This window comes from Equus asinus, chromosome 9, assembly GCF_041296235.1.
Source record: "Equus asinus isolate D_3611 breed Donkey chromosome 9, EquAss-T2T_v2, whole genome shotgun sequence".
Lineage (NCBI taxonomy): Eukaryota > Metazoa > Chordata > Mammalia > Perissodactyla > Equidae > Equus > Equus asinus.
This window is the reverse complement of record NC_091798.1, coordinates 88199038-88211564: the sequence shown is the minus strand read 5'-3', so window position 1 is coordinate 88211564 and position 12527 is coordinate 88199038. Positions and strand designations below refer to the sequence as shown.

Below are 12527 nucleotides of genomic sequence, written 5' to 3'. Positions count from 1 at the left end.
TTCAAGCTCTTGCCATCTTATCTTTGGCACCAGTGACCTAAGCACCAAATCCAAGGACCTGGCATCTGACCTGTTAAAGTTACGCAGCACCTGCTCCTTCCTGACTTATTATTTCCCTGTTCACTGGGCTATTCTTTCTCCTGTGATCAAACACATATGTCTCTTAGGTTTTAAATGGGGTACTCCCACCCCCATACTCTTTTCCTTGGTTATCCTCTTCTGTCCAGTGGATCAATTCACCTGGTTCCCTGTGTCTGAAATTATCCTGGATATCCTACAGGTACCTCAAAACTGTCATCATTACAATGGCACACTATTCTCCACATGTCACCCAGGCTCTCACACTGAAATCTGGGAGTTCATCCTTGATGCCTTCCTGCGTCTCCTTGAAACTCCTGGTCTCGAAACCCAGGATCACATAACCGTTTTTGGACTTGTATGCCCTCCTCACTTCCAGCAGCTACTCCTAAGGCCTCCTCCACAGAAGCCTCTAACTAGCTGCCAATTTTGCCCAATACCTCAATTGTACACGTACCCACATAAAATTTCAAAGGACTTAAACAAAAAAAAGGACATCAGCATCACAGCTGAGTGAACTTGCCTGGGATTCTCTCCCCTCCAACATACAATGAACAGGGACATCCATACTCCAACAGAGGACATCCAAACACAACACAGAAATGGAGAGACATGCAACCGTACGACAGAGGGTGGAGAGGCTGGAGCCCTGCTTGGAGGAGCTGGAATGGGGTAAGAGAGAACTTCACTCCTTCCCCTAAAGACTGTTATTGCTGCCATGGGAGGCTCCGTAAGGGAAGGAACACGGGAGGGGACGGTTGTTTGCGGGAACTTCAAGGACCCATGAGGGCTCATGCAGCCTAAAGGGAAGATCTCTACTGGGGCAAGAGCTTTGTGGGGGGTGACCTCATCAAGCCAACACCTCAGGAGAGCACATAACGAGAGCAGAGGGGGAGAGCCTGGAGAGCATGCAGGAGAAAGTGCCCTTCCCCCACCCGCCCCATGAATGCTCCACTGTCTGCGGGCTCAGAATATGCGGCTCTTGATCCCCACCCAATGGCGATAGGTGATAACTGCAACCAAATAATATCAGGATGTGTAACATCTGAGCCACCTCCTCTAGCAATATCAAAAATTATATCAAATCTTCAGAACAGAGAGAAAATGACAAGTACCCAGAATTCAGTCCTGAGGACACAGAAATATGTAGTCTAAATGACAGTGAATTCAAAATAGCCATGATCAAAAAACTCAATGAGGTAAAAGAGAATGTAGAGAAACAATTCAACAAGTTCAGGAGCTACTTCACAAAAGAGATTGAAACTATAAAGAAGAATCAATCAGAAATACTAGACATGAAAAACACAATGGAAGAGATAAAACAAAATACGGATTCCCTGAACGCTCAAGTGGACATCACAGAGGAGTGTATCAGCATAATCGAATATAGACATGTTGAAGTGCTCCAGACAGAGGAGGAGAGAGAATTAAGACTAAAAAGAATGAAGAAGGTCTCTGAGAAATATCCTACTCAATTAGGAAATACAACATAAGAATTATAGGTATTCTAGAAGGAGAAAAGAAGAATGGAGCAGAAAGCATGTTCAAAGAAATAGCAGAGAACTTCCCAAACCTAGGGAAAGAGAGGGAAATCCGAGTGGAAGAAGCTTCCAGATCTCTTAGATATGTCAATGTAAAAAGACCTACTGCAAGGCATATAGTAGTAAAACTGGCAAAAATGAATGACAAAGGAAGAATACTAAGGGCGGCAAGTCAGAAGAAAATAACCCACAAAGAAACCCCTATCAGGCTTTCGGCAGATTTCTCTGCAGAAACATTGCAAGCTAGGAGAGAATGGAACGACATATTCAAATCTTTAAAAGACAAAAATTTTCAGCCAAGAAAACTATCCAGCAAAAATGTCCTTCAGATACGATGGAGAAATAAAAACTTTCCCAGACAAACAAAAGCTAAGTGAGTTCACAGCCATGTGACACCTCCCCCCTCAAAGAAATCCTCAAGAAAGCCCTCATATCTGAAAAAAAAAAAGGGGGAGAAAGGGGTCACAAATCATGGAACAAGGAGATAAATAGGTAGACAGAATGAGAACAGCACAGCAAATACTCAAGTAAAGCATTAAAGATAAAGGGAAGAAAAACACCATAAACAGAGACAATCTTGTCATTTTAACCACAAACTCACACACAAGATGGAATAAGATGTGAGAAAAACAACTTAGGAGGGGAGGAGGCAGGGACTGAATTGGTTTAGACTAAGGAAATACAAGGCCACGAGAAAATGGACTCTCTTATGCACAAGATTCTGAATACAAACCTCATGGTAAACACTAAACAAAAAAGTAGAACAGAGACACAAATAATAAATAAGGAGAGGGGGCCAGCCCAGTGGTGCAGCGGTTAAGTGTGCACGTTTCGTTTCTCGGCGGCCCGAGGTTTGCCGGTTCGGATCCTGGGTGTGGACATGGCACCGCTTGGCAAAAGCCATGCTGTGGTAGGCATCCCACATATAAGGTAGAGGAAGACGGGCATGAATGTTAGCTCAGGGCCAGTCTTCCTCAGCAAAAAGAGGAGGATTGGCAGTAGTTAGCTAAGGGCTAATCTTCCTCAAAAAAAAAAAAAAAAGATTAAACAAATAATAATAATAAATAAGGAGAAAACAAAGAAACACATCATAAAAAAACCACATAATTCAATGGGTAGATCAAAACACATAGGAAAAATAAAGGAAACGTCGGAGAACCAGAAAATGAGTGATAAAATGACAGTGTTACGCCCTCATACATCAATAATCACCCTAAACATAAATGGATTGAATTCTCCAATAAAGAGACACAGAGTGGTGAGATGGATTAAAGAACAAGACCCAACAATATGCTGCCTCCAGGAAACACACCTCACCTCCAATGACAAACACAGGCTCAGAGTGAAGGGATGGAAGACAACAATCCAAGCTAACGGTGAACAAAAGAAAGCAGGTGCTGGAACACTTATATCAGACAAAGTAGACTTCAAGATAAGACAGGTAAAGAGAGACAAAGACAGGCAGTATATAATGATCAAAGGGACACTCCATCAAGAAGACACACTTATAAATATCTATGCACCCAACACAGGAGCACCAAAGTTCATAAAGCAACTATTAACAAACCTAAAAGAATATATTAATAATAACACAATCATAGTATCCACTCACATCAATGGATAGATCATCCAGACAGAAAATCAACAAGGAACAGGGGAATTAAATGAAAAGCTAAACCAGTTGGACTTAATAGACATAACATACAACACTCCATCCAAAAACAGCAGAATACACATTCTTCTCAAGTGTGCATGGAACATTCTCAAGGATAGACCACATGTTGGGAAATGAGGCAAGCCTCAATAAATTTAAGAAAATTGAAATAATAACAAGCATCTTTTCTGATCACAATGCTATAAAGCTAGAAATTAATTACAAGAAAAAAACTGAGAAAGGGACAAAGATGTGGAGACTAAAGAACAAACTATTGAACAAGCCATGGATTACTGAAGAAAGCATGGGATGCAGCAAAAGCCGTATCACGAGGGAAATTTCATCACAATACAGGCACATCTTAACAAACAAGAAAAATCTCAAATAAGCAATCTCAAATTACAACTAAGTGAATTAGAAAAAGAAGAACAAACAAAGCCCAAAGACAGCAGAAGGAGAGAAATAATAAAAATCAGAGCAGAAATAAATACTATTGAAACAAAAAAGGTAGTAGAAAGGATGAATGAAACAAAGAGCTGGTTCTTTGAGAAGATAAATAAAATTGACAAATCTCTATGCAGACTCACAAAGAGAAAAAGAGAGAAAGCTCAGATAAACAAAATCAGAAATGAAAGAGGAGAAACAACAGACACCACAGAAATACAATGGATTATAGGAGAATACTACCAAAAACTATATGCCAACTAAATGGATAATCTAGAGGAAATGGATAAATTCTTAGACTCTTACAACCTCCCAAAGCTGAATCAAGAAGAAACAGATAATCTGAATAGACCAATCACAAGGCAAGAGATTCAAACAGTAATCAAAAGCATTGCAAAGAATAAAAGCTCAGGACCAGATGGCTTCCCTGGGGAATTCTACCAAACTTTCAGACAGGTTTTAACACCTCTCCTTCTCAAGCTATTCCAAAATATTAGGGAATATGGAATACTACTTAACATATTCTAGGAGGCCAACATCACTCTGATACCAAAGCCTGATAAGGACAACACAAAAAAGGACAACTATAGGCCAATATTGCTGATAAACACAGAGGCAAAAATCCTCACCAAAATCTTGGCAACCCGAATTCAGCAATTCATCAAAAGGTTCATACATCATGATCAAGTGGGATTTATACCAGGACACAGGGATGGTTCACCATCCGCAAATCAATAAATGTGATACACCACATCAACAAATTGAGGAATAAAAACCACAGGATCATCTCAATAGATGCAGTGAAAGCATTTGACAAGATCCAATAGCCATTTACGACAAAAACTCTTAACAACATGGGGATAGAAGGAAATTACCTCAACATAATAAAGGCCATATATGACAAACCCACAGCTAACATCATACTCAATGGGCAAAAACTGAACGCCACCCCCCTGAGAACAGGAAGAAGACAAGGATTTCCACTACCACCTCTCTTATTCAACATAGTACAGGAGGTTTTGGCCAGAGCAATTAGGCAAGAAAAAGGAATAAAAGGAATCCAAATTGGGAGTGAAGAAGTAAAACTCTTGCTGTTTGCAGACGACATGATCTTATATACAGAAAACTGCAAAGAATCCATGGAAAAACTAACAGAAATAATTAACAACTACAGTAAAGTTGCAGGGTACAAAATCAACTTACAAAAATCAGTTGCTTTTCTATACTCCAATAACGAACTTACAGAAAGAGAACTGAAGAATACAATTCAATTTACAATCACAACAAAAAGAATAAAGTACCTAGGAATAAATTTAACCAAGGAGGTGAAGGACTTATACAATGAAAACTATAAGACATGACTGAATGAAATTGATAATGACATAAAGAGATGGAAAGAGATTCCATGCACATGGATTGGAAGAATAAACATAGTTAAAATGTCCATACTACCCAAAGCAATCTACAGATTCAGTGCAATTCCAATCAGAATCCCAATGACATTCTTCATGGCAATAGAACAAAGAATCCTAAAATTCATATGGGGTGACCAAAGACCTTGAATTGCTAAGGCAATCCTGAGAAAAACGAACAAAGCTGGAGGAATCACAATCCGTGACTTCAAAATGTACTACAAGGTCATAGTGATCAAAATAGCATGGTACTGGTACAAAAACAGGCACACAGATCAATGGAACAGAACTGAAAGTCTAGAAATAAAACCGCAGAACTACAGACAAATAATCTTCGACAAAGGTGCCAAGAACATACAATGGAGAAAAGATAGTCTCTTCAATAAATGGTGTTGGGAAAACTGGACAGCCCACATGCAAAAGAATGAAAGTAGACTATTATCTCATGCCATACACAAAGATAAACTCAAAATGGATCAAAGACTTGAAGATAAGTCCTGAAACCATAAAACTCCTGGAAGATAATATAGGTACTACACTCTTTGACATTGAACTAAAAAGGATCTTTTCGAATACCATGTTTTCTCAGACAAGGGAAACAAAAGGAAAAATAAACAAGTGGGAGTTCACCAGACTACAGAGCGTATGCAAGGAAAAGAAACTAGGATCAAAACAAAGAGACAACCCACCAACTGGGTGAAAATATTTGCAAATCATATTTCTGACAAGGGGTTAATCTCCATAATATGTAAGGAACTCACACAACTGAACAACAAAAAAACGAAGCCTGATCAAAAAATGGGCAGAGGATATGAACAGACATTTTTCCAAAGAAGATATACAGATGGCCAGTAAATACACGAGAAGATGTTCAACCTCACTAATCATCAGGGAAATGCAAATCAAAACTCAACTAAAATACCACCTTACACCTGTTAAATGGCTATAATCACTAAGACAAAAATAGCAAATGTTGGAGAGGTTGTGGAGAAAAGGGAACCCTCATACACTGCTGGTGGGAATGCAAACTGGTGCAGCCACTATGGAAAACAGTATGGAGATTTCTCAAAAAATTAAAAACAGAAATACTATATGATCCAGCTGTCCCACTACTTGGGTATTTATCCAAAGAACTTGAAATCAACAATCCAAAGAGTCCTGTGCACCCCTATGTTCATTGCAGCACTTTTCACATTAGCCAAGACATGGTAACAATCCAACTGCCCATCCACTGATGACTGGATAAAGAAGATGTGGCATATATACAACGGAATACCACTCAGACATAACAAAAGACAAAATCATCCCATTTACAACAACATGGAAGCACCCGGAGGGCATCATGCTAAGCAAAATAAGCCAGACTGAGAAAGACAAACACCATATGATTTTACTCATATGTGGAATATAAACAAACACATGGACAAAGAAAACAGTCAGTGGTTACCAGGGGAAGGAGGGTGGGGGGTGGGCCTAGGGGTGAAGGGGAGCCCTTATGCGGTGACAGTCAAGAAATAATGTAAACTATTATGAACTCAATAAAAAAAAAGAAAGGAAGTGTTCAGGATAAGGTACTATTAGTAAAATTCAAAAACAACTAAAAACGTAGAGACTGAAAAAAAAAAAAAGATGTTTAATGAACCTTGGGAACTGCATACAGATCGATGGTAAGAGAAACGGTCCCAGATTAACAGGGAAGACTTTTGATTTAAGTAAAATTTGCACTGGTAAGCTTACTCCAGCAAGACTGTTGGCGAACCTCTATCACTTAAAAATCCCATATTACCTTCTACTGAAGAGGCTGTGGTCATTCTTTGGAAATACTTGAATTCATTCCTACAAGTTAGAGAAACACAGCGTTACTCAGAACGGTACCCACGCCGGACACATGGTGCCCGGGGTGGGGGTGGCTTCTCCAGGACCGGGACTTTGCTCTGGGGCGGGCGCGAGGGGAAAGGCCTCGCAGGGCAGCAGGAGCGGGACGGAAATCAGTAACTTGGCCTCCCGGTTCCTGACACAGAAGGAGGCCCAGGCCCAGGCCCGGTGAGTTCATGTCGCAAGCCCGGCCCCATCCTCCCGCTGCCAGTCGGCCCGGCGCGGCCCCGCCCGGGCACCCGGGTCAAGGGCATCTTGCGCCAGCTTCGAACCCCGCACACCCAACCCTCCCCGGCCCAGCAGGTACCTGAGTGGGGGCCACGGCAGGTCCCCGTTCTTGCCGATGCCCATATTCTGCGACACGGCGACGATGCAATTTAGCGGACGAACCATGACAGCGGCAGCAAACACTTTCGAGCTCGCTCGCGACACCTGGATTCCCGGTCAAGCGTGGCGCCAAATAGTGGCCACCACGCCCCTCGGCCCGATTTGTGCAGGCGAGATCCCGCCCCCGCCCCGCCTCCTGCCCCGGCGCACCGCAGGGTCGCGACGTGCTCGCGCCCGCAGACGCCCGGGACCTGCGGCCGCGGGTTCGCGCTCCCGGCTCGGGCCTGCCCCTGGGCTGTCACTCCTGGCCCCGCGATGTCGCGCCGGAAGCCTGCCGCTGGCGGCGCCGCTGCTGCCGGCCCAGCCCCGGCAAGGCAGGCGGTTTTGAGCAGATTCTTCCAGTCTGCGGGAAGCCTGAAGTCCACCTCCTCTCCCCCGGGGGCTGCCGAGAAGGCGGACCCTGACTCCGATGCCGCAGCGCCCCTAGCGTCCTCTTTCCCGCCTCCGTTGCCGCCACAGTTGGTGAGTTTGGTCCAGGTCGGGGCGGGGCCATCGGGGCGACGGGGCGGGGCTTGTGAGTGGAGCGGGAGGAGGCGGAGAGTGTTCGCGAGAATCGGCGAGAGGACGCGGCCAGATGAGAAAGGGGCGGGGCTCGGGAAGGAGAAGGAGGGAAAAGCCTGGGCGGCTGAATATTGTAATTCCAAGACTTTAGTTTCCATTTGGGGTAAGAGACTTGAGGCTCAGATCATACAGGTTCTTAATGGCAGACCTGAGACGGAAACTCAGGTCTCCTGACTCTCATTGTGATGAGGATAGGGGCTTGTGGGCAAAGGATGCGTCTTGTAACCTCTGTTCTCCCTCCTCTTTTTTTTTTTTCTGGATTGAGGGTTCAAGAGGAGCTTTACATGTGTTTGGTTGGGTGACTAGAAAACTGCCGTTAAATCTCTAGTCTTTAAGGCTGCAACAGCAGCTTGCTGAATATTCCAAGCGACTATGGGTAAAAGCAGTCATGTTGTGAGCTCCCCAGTGATTACACCCTCACACTTCAGATCATAAAGTCTAATACACAGTTTGGGTGGGTAAAGTTTCTTAAGATGGTACAGATGTGATGGTTGGTCATTGGATCCTTCCTGTTGCTTGCCACCCTTCAACTGAGTAAAATAAGTGTTTTTTTTTGTTTGTTTTCTTCTTACCAGAGACATTGCCACGGGGGAAAGTCTAAGGGTGCTCCCTCTCTGGACTCCGTGGTGCAGAATTTCTCAGAATGAGGCTGTGGAAGGGGCTGGCAGACTGGCTTTTAGCCACCCTGCCAAGTTTTAATGTGGCTCACAGCTTGGCTGCTTCAAAATCTTGTTCCCTTCGTTTACATTTCTTCCATGGAGTGATTGCTCCTCTCTTGTCTTTTTTTTTTTGACGATAGTTTGCATTTTCATGAATTCACCAAGATTTTATTTTACACCCACCATTTAGAGGATATTTGCTGAAGGATTTTTGACAGATTTCCTGCCAACAGGTGGTTCATAATCTTGTGGCATCTTCAGTGGTGAACATAGAGATAAATTACAATTAACATTTGAGAAATGATTCTGTTCTTTTATTATCTAATTTTATCTTTTCTAAATATTAGTTTTTTTCTTAAAGGTATTTTATTTAACATATGTAAGTAGGGTAATTCAAGTTCTATAGTATGAGACTTGGTGAAGGCTGATTTTTCTTTTTGTTGAGGAAGATTAGCCCTGAGCTAACATCTGACGCCAATTCTCCTCTTTTTGCCCAGAAAGACTGGCCCTGCGCTAACATCCGTGCCCATCTTTTTTTTTTTTTTTTAATTAATGTTATGATAGATTACAACCTTGTGAGATTTCAGTTGTACATTTTTGTTAGTCATGTTGTGGGTACACCACTTCCCCCTCCGTACCCTCCCCCCACCCCCCCTTTTCCCTGGTAACCACCGATCAGATCTCCTTCTCAATATACTAATTTCCACCTATGAGTGGAGTCATATAGAGTTCGTCTTTCTCTGACTGACTTATTTCGCTTAACATAATGCCCTCGAGGTCCATCCACGTTGTTGTGAATGGGCCAATTTCGTCTTTTTTTATGGCTGAGTAGTATTCCATTGTGTATATATACCACATCTTCTTTATCCACGTGCCCATCTTCCTCTACTTTATATGTGAGATGACTGCCACAGCATGGCTTGATAAGCAGTGCATAGCTCCACATCCAGGCTCCGGACTGGCGAACCCCAGGCCACCAAAGTGGAACGTGTGAACTTAACCGCTGTGCACCTGGCCAGCCCCGTGAAGGCTGATTGGGTATAGAAAGGGAGGAGTGTTGGTTCTCGTTAATTCTAGCAGGGTTTGAGGTGCTGGGGCTAATGACCTGCCAGTCTCCACCTTGTCTTTAATGATGGTAAAAACAGTTCACCCATATGTCTTCCCAGAGCTCAATGTGGATGATTCTATGAAGGGTGCATAGCAAGGGCCTGGTTGTCATTCAGAAATAAGGTTTAAGTTATTTTGCATACATCAGGTTTTGAGATTAGAGATAACACATCATTTTCTAACCTTCCTGATATAGGTTGCAGAAACTGACAGAAGTAAAAAGAGACCACTGGAGAATGATGGGCCTGTTAAAAAGAAAGCAAAGAAAGTTCAAGAGAAGGAAGGAGAGAGTGATTTAGTCAAGTCTGGAAATCCTGGTGAGTTCTGTGGCCGCGGTTCTTCATTCTCACCAGTCAGGGCTCTGATATCCTTTCATTCTCCAGAAGCAGAGGAGGCTGTTGGAGAGTTGTGCCTCTTTTCCTTTGTAGAGAGAGGTCCCCATTGTGCTTGGGTAGAGGGCCTCTCCATGAGTGGTGGTGTGGGTAGGAGGTCGGGGGGGTGGAGGTAAGAGCTGGAGTTGTGCCAGTTTCTCTTTTAGTCTCTCTAGCTAATTTTTGTCCAGATTATAAAAGTAAAACATTCTTGTTAGAAAAATTTCAAGCAATACGGAAATGTAGAAGGTACACAGTGAAAGACCTCATAATCCCTCCCTTTCAGGGAAGCCTACTGCTGATTTTTGGGGCTATTGTATATTCTTCCGGGTTTTCTATTTATATACATATATATGTACGCAATAGACCCACGAATTAGTTAACTAAAAATAATATAAATTGCATTGTATTACATTTACTGCTTTGCAGCTCTCCTTTCCCACTTAGCAGAGCATTTTGAACGATGTTCAGTGTTAGGCCATGCAGATCTTCCTGTCCTCTTTCGTCACGGAGCTGCTCTTTCTGCTAGAAGGCTTTCGCTAAGCCACCATTCCTGAGCCCTGGCCTGCTAGAGGTGGGTGGATGCGGATGGCTGAGCAGATTTTCTTCTAGTTTTTGGTCTCGGAGAATTTGTGATAAGGGAAGACAGAAAATGCTTCTTTCTTTATTAGCCCCGGGAAATTAGATAAAGAGAATGAGACAAAAACAAAAAACAAAAAAGCCAATCTGGTTCATTGGATCATGTAGAATATCTCTCCCTCCTCAAAACGTAAAATTTGGATTTAGGGTCAACAGGAAAGCCTTAGTATGAAATAACTATAGAAATGGAGATGCATGGCTAAAGAGAAAGATAAAGCTGAAAATACCCTTTCCCTCCTCCTTTCTGAAGGAGGCATGACTTGACAGAATTATTTACCGTGTATTAATGTTACCTTTTCTGGGGCTGTTTAGCTTTTTAAATTCAGTACTCTACATAGACCTGATCTGTTCAGTTTTTCAGTCAATTCTCCAAGCAGTTATTGGGCACCCACTGTATGCCTGCCATTGTTCTTGAGGCTTTCGTAGCTCATTTATTCTCCCCAACAACCTTGTCCTCCTGTGGAGGAAGACGTGGGTGATAGATGAGGAGAATTGAGGGTTACCACAGTTAAGTAACTTACCCAAGGCCACACAAGAGAGCTGAGGTGAGAGTTGTGGAAATATGGCAACAGACTTGGAATGTTTTGAAATAAAACCTTTGTTACTTGTTAAAAATGACACTCAGGAACAAGGGAGAGGAGCATCCATGAGTCAGGAGCTGGTGACTTGCTCCACCTCAGTTTTTTTTTTAATAGCAGAATTATTAAGATATAATTCACATACCATACAATTCACCCATTTAGCAGGTACAATTCAATGACTTTTAGTATGTTCACTGATTTGTGCAACCATTGTTATTAAAGTCAATTTCAGAACATTTTCATCATCCCAAAAATAAACCTTGTACCCATTCACAGTCACTTCCCCTATTTCCCCCGGCACGCCCCCAGCCCTAGGCAACCACAAACCTACTTCGTGTCTATAGATTTGCCTATTCTGAACATTTCATATAAATAGAATCACACAATATGTGGCCTTTTTTTCTGGTTTCTTTCACTTGGTGTAATGTTTCCAAGGTTCGTCCATGTTGCAGCATGTATCAGTACCTCCTTCCTTTTTTAAAAAAATTTGGGTTGATTTTTTTTTATTGTGGTAAAATACACATAATGTAAAATTTACCGTCTTAAGCATTTTTAAGGGTATGTTCTGTGGTATTAAGAACATTCATTTTGTTGTGCAGCCATCACCACCATCCGTCTCTCGAGCTCTTTTCATCTTGCAAAGCTGAAGCTCTGCACTCATTACAATAACTCCCATTCCACCTCTTCAACCCCTGGCAGCCACCGTTCTACTTTCTGTCCGTGGTTTTGACTATTCTGAAGTACTTCATTCCTTGTTATTGCTGAATAGTATCCCATTGTATGGCTCCACCTCAGGTCTTGACTCTTCAATTTACAAGTTCTTTTTTATACCTGGGATCCACAGAGGAAGGAAGCTTTTATATTCACAAGGAAACTTTATGTATCTGAAAAGCGATTTAAGTATGTGTTTGAATATTAAAGGGAATGATAATAAACAAGGTAAAACATACATTTGAAAAGAGATTCAAAGATGCATTTCTAGAATAAGAGAAGTTGCAGTAACCTAGGTAAAGCACACGTTGGAAAAGTCATGTATTTGAGGAGAAAGGGAGTCACAGTATTCCTTCAAATGTTCTTAATCTTTAGCATATGTGTCATCAGGTGTTTTTTTTTGTGTTTTTAAATTATAGGATGTTGATTTCCCTAATATATCTTTTTTGCCTTTGCTTTTAAGATTTTCTTTTTATCACTGGATTGCACACATTTGGTTTTGATGGG

General features: G+C 42.2%; 2 protein-coding genes across 4 annotated transcripts in view; one reads left to right on the top strand and one right to left on the bottom strand.

Moving 5' to 3' along the window:
* Window positions 1-7502, bottom strand: part of DHFR (dihydrofolate reductase) — a 30605-nt gene extending 23103 nt beyond the window's left edge. For all 3 annotated transcript variants that reach the window (XR_011505989.1, XR_011505990.1, XM_014857019.3), the window contains exons 1-2: window positions 7312-7502; window positions 6916-6965 (exon numbers count right to left, since the gene is read on the bottom strand). Coding sequence is in view for 1 of the 3 variants with exons in the window: in XM_014857019.3 (XP_014712505.1) it covers window positions 6916-6965; window positions 7312-7397 (136 nt within the window). In the remaining 2 variants the exon portion in view is untranslated. The remainder of the gene's footprint in view (window positions 1-6915; window positions 6966-7311) is intronic.
* A 144-nt stretch (window positions 7503-7646) lies between these two features.
* MSH3 (mutS homolog 3) overlaps window positions 7647-12527 on the top strand; it is a 159962-nt gene continuing 155081 nt past the window's right edge. The window contains exons 1-2 of the mRNA XM_014857018.3: window positions 7647-7853; window positions 9915-10035. Coding sequence (XP_014712504.2) covers window positions 7647-7853; window positions 9915-10035 — 328 coding nt within the window. The remainder of the gene's footprint in view (window positions 7854-9914; window positions 10036-12527) is intronic.